The 9,628-nt window shown below is 44.5% G+C and overlaps 1 protein-coding gene and 1 long non-coding RNA gene across 2 annotated transcripts; one reads left to right on the top strand and one right to left on the bottom strand.

Annotated features, from left to right (window-relative positions):
- The first annotated feature begins 113 nt into the window (after positions 1 to 113).
- On the top strand, positions 114 to 5,600 carry ttpa (tocopherol (alpha) transfer protein). The gene is made up of 5 exons (XM_026150396.1): positions 114 to 342; positions 1,793 to 1,946; positions 2,830 to 3,023; positions 4,542 to 4,652; positions 4,746 to 5,600. Exons 1-5 carry the CDS (start codon positions 163 to 165, stop codon positions 4,977 to 4,979), a joined length of 873 nt encoding a protein of 290 aa, XP_026006181.1. The 5' UTR covers positions 114 to 162; the 3' UTR covers positions 4,980 to 5,600.
- Positions 5,601 to 7,351: 1,751 nt separating this feature from the next.
- On the bottom strand, positions 7,352 to 8,864 carry LOC113011040 (uncharacterized). Its single transcript, XR_003270430.1, has 3 exons — positions 8,789 to 8,864; positions 8,364 to 8,509; positions 7,352 to 7,930 (listed from the first exon to the last, which is right to left on the bottom strand). It is a non-coding gene; the product is annotated as an uncharacterized LOC113011040 (long non-coding RNA).
- Positions 8,865 to 9,628: the final 764 nt, after the last annotated feature.

Here is a 9,628-nt window from a genome sequence, read left to right as displayed (position 1 = left end):
CTGGCCACTGCTCCTGTAGGTCTTGTGTTGGGATCGATACCAACATCAGTATCGCAATGAGCAAACACTCAAAGTCCAGCTGCTCGTCACAGCTGTCTCCTCCTCCTGTCTTTGGCTGAAGGCTGCCTCCAGCAGTCAAATGTAAGCGGACCTGAGGGCAGCATGAACGGACCTCAGCTCAGCGAACTGCCGGACGACTCGGAGCAGCTCAGGCCGTACGTCAGCCGCCTGAGGCGGGGTGCGCTGCGGGCCGGCGAGCTGTCCGCTGTCGGGAGCTTATCCAGCGGCTTTCTCCTCAGGTTTCTGCGGGCCAGAGACTTCAACACGGAGCTCTCCCTCAAGGTAAGAGCCGTCACTGAGAGTCAGGGGAAACATGCTGAAGTTTAGGAGAGTCCAGGAGAGCTCACAGAAACCACACCGTGAGGAAGACGTTTGGTCGTGCTGACCATCATCATCATCATTCACCCACGTTGAGCTGAGCAGTTCAGTCCTGAGCTGGGCTCGTGGGGAGGCTCACGGTTGTTTCCAAAATCACTTAACGTGGAGTGTTGGCACTGTTCTTACCAAACTGCATGTAGGTTAACACATGGATTAGAATAATATGCAGCCTTGTTCTGTGCTATCCAATGGTAAAGCTAAAGCCTCACACGTGATTGAGTTTGCTCCTGTTTTGCAGGTGTTGGTCCACACAAGCTCGGTTGCTGTGATCTTGAACAGCTCATTTTCTGCTGGGTTGGTTCAAATGATCATTTTGTTCCTGCTTTGACAACATGAGCATTTTTGTTTGTCTCTCTGTCACCTGACTGTCTGCGCTGCACTCGCCTTATTATTCTCTTCGTGTCTGACCGCAGTGTGTTTGCATCACAGCAGACGTGCTCCTGCGTGGGCTCTGAGGTGTCCTCTTTGGCTTTCAACGATTGCTCCCTGAACAAATGTAAGAAGGTCTGCTGGTTTCAAAGTTGCTGCAGAGCTGTGGTCACGTTGTTCTTCATGAGCACGTTAAATGAATCAGTGCAGTTTAAAAACAGCGTTTACTTTGCTCCACAGGATAGTTGAGTAATTTCAGGCATGTGGGTCAAAGCTCTGCCGTTCAGTCGATCTGACTTTTATCACATAAACACTTCTTTGAATTTGCCTTTGTTTCAGATAAACAGCCGGGTCATAAATGTCTTATTTACTGTTTGTACATTGGTGCAAGGCTATCAGTGCTGACTCACAGCAAGGAGGTCATGGTCGTCTGAGCCTAACGATCGGCTCTGGCTTCTCTGTGCAAAGTTTGCACGTCCCTGTGCGGTCTTCCTCCCAGTTCCATGCACTTCAGGTTTATTAGCGATCCTAAAATGACTGTGGGTGTTGATAGCTGTCAGTCTGTGACAGACTGCCAACCTAGTTCCACCTTTACTTATGGTAACTGCAAAAGACTCCATCACACTGGTAATCTGGCTGTTGGCTGTGCTCTGCCCTGCAAGCTCACAGCCAACACTGAATGCAGCAGTCTTCATTTTGTTGTGTTGTGTGGTTGTTTTTGTTGCATGCAGTGATGAAGTATTAACCTTTTAACTACGTGTTTGAACCATGTTCATAGAGTCCTAGGAACTCCCTAATGTCCCCGGGGTGGAGTGGTGGTTCGATCCCTGGACAAGATATTAACCCAGAGTTGCTCTCCATGCATCCATCAGACTATGAATGTGTGTGGATAGAGAGCACTTACATGGGAAAGTGCTTGTGTGAAAAGGTGTGACTGTGTGAGGGAAGTATAAGAATGAGTCCCTCTGTAATGTGTCCTGTACAGCTCTTGCTCAACTACCAGCGGTGGCGAAGGGAAAGTCCTGAGATCAGCAGCTGTCTGTCTCCTTCCTCGGTGCTCGGCCTCCTCAACACGTCGTACCACGCTGTGCTCCCGCAGCGAGACTGCACAGGCAGCAGGGTGCTCATCTACAGGATTGGTCAGTATGCTTGGGTGTGGATGGATTATTGAAGGGGCCTGCTAGGAGCAGCCCCAACGACATCAACACGAACTACGATAAGCAGGCAAAGCCTCCCTGGTCTGTTTCCTCAGTGATTTAACAGCTTTTAAAAGAAGCTGATCTTAAATTGTTATCTAGTTTTATAGGGTTACACAAATAAAACTAAGATGCTGTTTAATGCTGGTCATTCTCTTTGAGTCGACATTAAACTCATTCAGTCCTGTCACCATAGGACAGGAGCTCTGCTCCATCAGTACGGCCACAGATGAAATCCCCCTCATGTCTGTCACCACTGACCTACTCTCAAACTTGTTTCTCAACATTTTAAACATACTGACAGTAAAGGCAGCCTGCTGGGATGGTACGGAGATGAACTCTTCCTCTTTCAAACATGCAAAAGCTTCAAATAATCAAATGTCCTTCACACACAATTCTAAAGAGGAACAATACAAAAAGGAAACGTGACTGAATGTGCAGAGTAGAAGTTGACGAGCGTTTCAACGGTGCTACGATAACGAGCAGAGACATACGCTGAAACTTCTACTGTGCACGTGTCAGTCCAAAAACGGTTTATTGGCTCTCATTTATTAGCGAGGACTGTCTCATTTTATTGTATCGTCTCTGACCGCGATGGCTGCACAGTTCCAGGACTGCACAGCACAATTTCAGGGTTTTAGTTGATTTTAAGCTAGATTTTAATGGCAAACATTGGTGTGTTTTGAAAAGTGGCTTTGCTAGTTCATGATGTATAAATGACACCGATTCAGAGATTAGCATATTAACTGTGCTCCACAGGATGATGCTGTGGTCCTTCTTCTGAAATATGTTTTATTCGTGTAGAGTAATGTCTGCTTGTTTGCAGGGCAGTGGAACCCGAAAGACTGGTCAGCCTTCCAGGTATTCAGAGTCAGCCTGATGACATCCGAGATCATCTCAAGGGAGAACGAGACACAAAGGCAGGGTGTGAAGGCCATATTTGACCTCGCGGGGTGGAGTTTGAGTCATGCCCTGCAGATTAACCCTTCGCTTGCCAGAAAGATTTCATCTGTGCTTTCGGTAGGACTGAGATCGAGCTGTGCAGATGACGACCTATCGTTTGTTCTTTAACAACAGAACATGTGTGTTATTATGAATATGTTTACCAGTGTAACAAAACTCTGCACCACACTGAACCGGATGCGTTTTCCTTTCCTTCTATGACCAGAAGCCCAGGGTCTTGAGTCACCCCTCACTTCTTGCAGGCTGTCATGTTAATAATAATTCAGTGTTCTGGCCTGTTGGGACTGAATGAGCTATTAAATATTAATAGTTTTGTTAACACAAGATTTTGTATTCTTTCAAAATTGTTACAAAAGCCTTTAAATGGCCTGGTACATGCCACGCCCCCTTTAGTTTCAGCCCAGCTTGTGCAGGTATCGTTGCCATGGAGAGTGGGCCAGCTGCCTCAGCCAGCTGCTACATTGTATCGAGTTTACAGCTCATCAGCACATGTTGCTGTCATATCTGTAGCTTTACTGGACATGTGGATGCCTAAAAAACCTTCCTCAGCAATATCTGAGAGACAGAACAATCCATTAAAGACCTGACACGGTGCCTGAGAGATGGATCTGGACCATCTACTGTTTGCTGAAGCCTCAGCACAACTGGTCCCAGTGAAAGTGTGGCGGTCAACAAGCCATCCTCGAGGAAGAGAAAACGCTGACATGCCAAATTACACAAGAACTGATATGAAAATCAGGAGCAACAGTCCTTATGGAGATGAATCCACATGTGAAGTGTTTGGACCAAACAGAGGAGATACTGAGTAAAACACGGTGGAGGGTCTGTCAGGGTTTGGGATGGTGTTGGGCATCCTGTCAAAACTGATGGAATTGTGAATCTGGACAGCTACTGTCAGATGTTGGAGTTCCACCTGGAAAGCGTCTGATTTGCAACCTTTTCAGCATGATGATGATACCAAGCAAGCATTCCTGAGTAGAAACACACAATGGAACATGACTGTCCTGGACTGGCCTCCCCAGAACCCAGACCACAATGACTGAGGTAGAGTGGGAGAGAGTGGAGATTTAGAATTCAAGGAGCCTGTAGAGTTATTCCTGAAGACTGCTAATTACAAGAAAGCTGCCCGAGAGTTCGTGTTGAAAATTCAAGGTGGTCATGCCAACTTTGACTTTCCAGCTTGTTAGAATTGAGCAAACTCTGTTTTTGCCTGATATGTGCGTGTGTGCAGATCTTTGAGGAAACGACTGCACCTATTTCTCCTTTTCCTTTCAAAATGGAAAAAAGGTGACTCAAGACAGTTTTTTTGTTTGTTTTTACAGCGACCCTTTTCTATAGAAATGTCCTTAAAAAGCTTAAACTGAAGGCCAAATGCTTGTTAGAGACTTCCTGTGGAAGGTAGCATCTTATAGCTCCTAAAACTGCTTATTTGTAACTCAGTCGTAACCTTGCCCCTAAGGGACCGGCTGGAAGTTCAGAGGTAGAACTTTGATGTGCAGAGTTTTCTGTATTTTTATATTTTTAAGTTTTCAACTTGTTAAATATGCTTTGATGCTTGTTTATGTGTATGTTCAGGACTCTTTCCCACTGAAGGTCAGAGGAATCCACCTGGTCAATGAACCGATGTTCTTCCGTCCGGTCTTTGCTATGCTTCGTCCCTTCTTGCCTGATAAAATCAAGCAGAGGGTCAGTACCCGCGCTACCTCACGTACTGGTTATACTGAAGATGACAGATAACAACTGTGGATTTGAAACATCCTTTCACCCTCTTTGTTGTAGATCCATATGCACGGTTCTGATTTCCAAGATTCTTTAAGTGGCTTCTTCTCATCACACGTTCTGCCTCCAGAATATGGAGGGCATGGGCCTGGAATAACACAAGTGTGTCAAGGCTGGACCAATCACCTGCTTCAATCAGAGAACCTCCTGCAGCAGATTGCTGCCCACCCAACGGGTGACATCACAATGACCCCTGATGACTGTTTGATCACAGAGGAAGGCGGGACTCTGTGAAAGATGATGATTGGACGTTTGGGTGGCTGACTCGCGTATACGTGGCGGGTTTGTGCACATGTCTACGGTCTCTGCAGTGCTTGTTGTGGAAGTTGGCTGAAGTGAGAGAGCTGAAAACGAGATCCTTAATGGCCGTGCTGTTTCATGTTTACGCCACAGCCGACCAATCTGGAATTTTTAAGAACAATAACAATGCTGATATTATTATGTCATGATTTTAAAATCATATTTTGATCGATCTGCTGCTTTTGTTTCTATTATCATTTTTTATTTGTTACATTACTCACATCATGTTATAAGTAGTTATTTATTTATTTAGCCTCTGCCCAACTCAGCTATAATCAGCTGATTGTTGTTTCCCAGACAGTTTTAAACCTTCCCTCTGGCACCAGGAACAAATCACCACCGAGCTGACATGGGCCCAATCACTGAGGCTTTATAGTGAATGCTTATGGTTTTACTCAGTTTTTCAAGCATTTAGGAGCTTGATGTAAGTATCTGGGAATAGTGCTGTGTTGTAATTTCATCGTCATATTAATGCTGCTCCGGGACCATCACTGTAAACGATGAGTCACGCTGATGTTTAGTCAAAGGATCCTGCAATAAAAAGCTCTACTCTTAGTGTTGTGGAAGGTGTAAAAGTAGGGCAACAAAATCTGTGTCAGTCACACTGCATACATGGGATCAACCGGTCCGAGGCCCAACCCCCGGGCCTCGGACCGGTACCGGTCCGTGAGTCGTTTGGTACCGGGCCGCGAGAGTTGAGGCTCAGGTGTGAAATGTCTGGTTTTCAGGGTCTTTATCGGTTTTCAGTGTTATTTTGTTATCGTTTTGATCGTTTACTCAGTTTTCCTGGGTCTTTTCACCTGTGTTATGAATAAATCTTATTTTTTGTCGGTACCGGTACTAGTTTTATTTTGTTGTATTTATCCACGACACCTTAAAGGCCGGTCCGTGAAAATATTGTCGGGCATAAACCGTCCGTGGCACAACAAAGGTTGGGGACCGCTGATGTAGACGGCTTTGGTCTCGGTGCTTTATAACAAAGGCACATTAACTCGCTCATCTAGATTCTAGTAAGATTTAAAGAAAGCTGCCAGCTCGGCCTTGCTGAACATCCCCAACATGTTCATGTCATTTGTTACCTTTTGGATAACTTCATATGTCAGGTATTAATGGCTCTCAGCTATACGAGTGTGCAAAGGTTTCAGGCAGCTGTAAACAAAGAACTTTACTGGCCCCAAATGTATTCTGCAGAAGGACAACGAGCCAAAGTCATCAAGAACTGTCTTCAGTGTAAAGAAGAACCTGAAGTACTGAAGTGAGGGTGTGGCCCCCACAGAGCCCTGATCCCAACATCACGGAGTGTCTGGGATTACATGAAGGATGTGAGGAAGCTGCATCCACAGAAGAGCTGTGCTGAGTTCTCTGAGATGTTTGGATCAACCTACCAGCCGAGTTCCTTCAAACTGTGCACATGGACCTAGAAGAAGGCAAAGGGCGGTCCCACCAACATGGATGTGATTCTCTGTTGTTCATTCACTGCATTTTGTTGATGGTAACACTTTTATTTTTGAAAGCGTTCTTTGTCACAGCAGCGTTTTCTTTATCACGGGTCCGTGAGCTGCATGCTGACAGCCCTGTGTTAGAGCACATTTAATCTCTGATAAATGATATCTTATGTACCTTTGGTTTGTGCCTCAGTGTCAAGGTTTCACTGTTCGCAGGAACGACTCTGTGGTCATCAGACACGATGGTGTTCAAAGTGCTGATGCTGGAAACCAGTGGAGGCATGATGCTGATGACATCCACTATTTATATACAGTATATGACACACACACACACACACACACACACACACACACACACACACACACACACACACACACACACACACACACACACACACACACACACACACACACAGAGGCTGTCAGACTGTGGACACTGGGCCAAACCTCAGAGGGGACAAGCCTCCCTCTCTTGGCCTTGTAGGCAAAATATATATAAAATCCACAGTTTGTAATATGCTTGGCTCAAAACTTGTAATATTTTTAGCACTGATGGCATTTTTAGTATTGTATGCCACATGTTCTGACAAGTAAACGATGCAGATTTGTGAAAATATAAAGGGCTCCAAATATCATTGAAAGTGTTCTTTAGACTCATTAAAGTCTGAGGTTTTCTGTGTCAGGCTCAAATCCATCTAACACAGTGGTTCTTAAGCTTGTTGGAGGAGCGAGCCCCACCAGCTTCATATGCGCATTCACCCCTCTTTAGTGAAAATTAAAATGTGATTTTTTTACTGGTGCACAAAATGAGCCGTGCACGTCACGGCGGAGGCTCTGCCGAACCCGAGACCGACTCACCGAACCCCTAGGGTTCGATCGAACCCAGGTTAAGAACCACTGATCTAACAGTTGATAAAACGATGAACTCACATCAGGGGAAATGGATGTTTGAACACTAATAAAATGAAGCCCATCCAGGCCACAGAGTGATGCTGCAGTCAGATTATCCTAATGTGAGGTTTAAATATATGATAAAGGGCTTTTACTCTGTTCTCTCAGTGAACACGAGCTCTGTAGGCACATATCAGCTGAGTCCAGACCTGATTTGACTTTAGCACCAATAACTTGAAGTTCCTGTTTTCTGTGTGAGTTATGAGTGTCGCATCGTTGTGGGGGGATGTTGGTCGAGTCTTCTTTGGCTTCAGTTCATTGATATTTGTGAACGTTTTCTTCCACGTGGCTCTGAAAGATCCTGCCACAGCATTTCAGTTAGACTGAGGCTTAAATCCCATCAACAGTTGGTCATGTGTGGTGACAGTCAGACAGGAGCTACCATGAAAGCAGTTGTCTGTTACTTTCTGTTGTTCTATCTCTCTCTCCAAGTTATCCCTCTGCTCCAACAAACTTTGAATATTCTGTTGACAGAGTTTTAGCTTTTCTCTGGAGAACAAAAAACACAGGATAAAGAAGACACAGTGCTAAAGGAAGATGACAGACATTTTCCATGGAACTGCATCACAGTTCATCAGGTGCTCAATGGCTCATGGTCCAGACAAATAAAAAGACGGAAGGAAAGTGGGGAGAAAGGACATTATAAGAAATGTTCTGTCCTCGGCTGAAATCATTTTCTACAAATTGCCGAATCAGTTGGAACAGATATGATTGGCCTTGTGTGAAAAGGGCAGGAGCAGAAAAAAATGGAATAAAACGGGAACATTTTTGAAAAGACTGGGCAAAAGCCTGTGTATTTTTTTTAAATTCTCATAAAAAAGCTTTTCTACTGGTACTGGTTTGTGTGGAGTCTAGAAAGGTTCACAAAATGTAGGTAAGGAGCTTCTGTAGCTCTAGAGGTCTGTCAGTGCCAGGTTCAGACCTGGCTTTCAGCACGTCATGCTCCTTCTGTCGGTGAAAGCAGTCCAGCTGGTCGAGGTTTCGTCTCAGCTTGAACATCCGTGCTGTCTCGGCAGAACTCCTCTTCTTACAACCGCAAGGTCACCATCGTCAACACCATCATCCTCTCTTGGGGCAGATGCAGAATTACATTTAGAAAAGGCTCCTTATGTGATGCAAACTCTTAGATACACTCACTATTATTCACAGACTGTCTTTCATGTATAGAAGTATATGATGCAACAGACTTTCAACAGATGCTGAAATAAAAAACAGAAATTGAACTTTATTGCTTTGCATAACAAGATCTGACCGAAGCAAGCACCGTGGTTTTGAATACAAGACACACTGCCATTTGGATTTAACTGCCCAATAGTTCTCAAAAATTAAAAACTAGCAAACACCCACTCAGACAATTCTTCTAACCAGTCCAAATCAGCAGGCACATCTGACTCTTCGGCTTTAAAGGTTTCATCACTTGGATCATCTGAAATAAATCAGCATAATAAAAAAAAAAGAAAGCAGTTCTTTGTTTTGTCGATATAAAAATATGAGATTTGTGTGCTCGTACCACAGACCTTTGATCAGCATTCAGTCAGCATGCATATCAGCGTCGGCAGAGTTCAGGGAACATTGTGTTCTCTCCAACACTACAAACCCAAATGTTAGCAGCCAATCAATAGTGAAAATCAGGAGGTGATCTACAGCAAGCTCTTTATCACATCTTTGATCAAAAGCTTGTTGTTGGGATGAATCCCAGGCCCTGACCTCCCTATCTGTCCTTATCTGTTGGCAGGAGATTGTAGTTTATTGGGGGCTAAAGTTAAAGTAATATTTCCAGCTTAACTACATGAAGTCCAACGACTAACTTTGTTTTGAGGTGGTCTTGCAATAATGTGTAGTTATTACACCACCCACAGTAAATACAGAACTTGATGAAACATACCTGTGCACACCCAAAGAGCTAATCATTGAACGCGTCACAGAGCGAGCGACATGCTGGCAGGATTTCATCTGAAGCTGCTCAGCAGCTGGAGTAAATCTTCATTGATGAATTTCAGATGCATTTTTGTGTGTTTCACGTGTGCTGCTGTCACGTCCCATTCCACAGCAGCGTGGGAAACAGCTGTTTTTTATGTGCAAAACATACGTGGAAATACAGCACATAAGGCAAATCAGTGTTTGCACAATGATGACAAGCCTGAAAGTCAATATTTGGTATTTTTCTTCAACATGTGAACTCTGAAC

The sequence above is a fragment of the Astatotilapia calliptera genome, chromosome 18 (genome assembly GCF_900246225.1).
Source record: "Astatotilapia calliptera chromosome 18, fAstCal1.2, whole genome shotgun sequence".
Classification (NCBI taxonomy): domain Eukaryota; kingdom Metazoa; phylum Chordata; class Actinopteri; order Cichliformes; family Cichlidae; genus Astatotilapia; species Astatotilapia calliptera.
The sequence above is the reverse complement of the archived record's forward strand: the minus strand, read 5'-3'. Positions and strand labels throughout refer to the sequence as shown.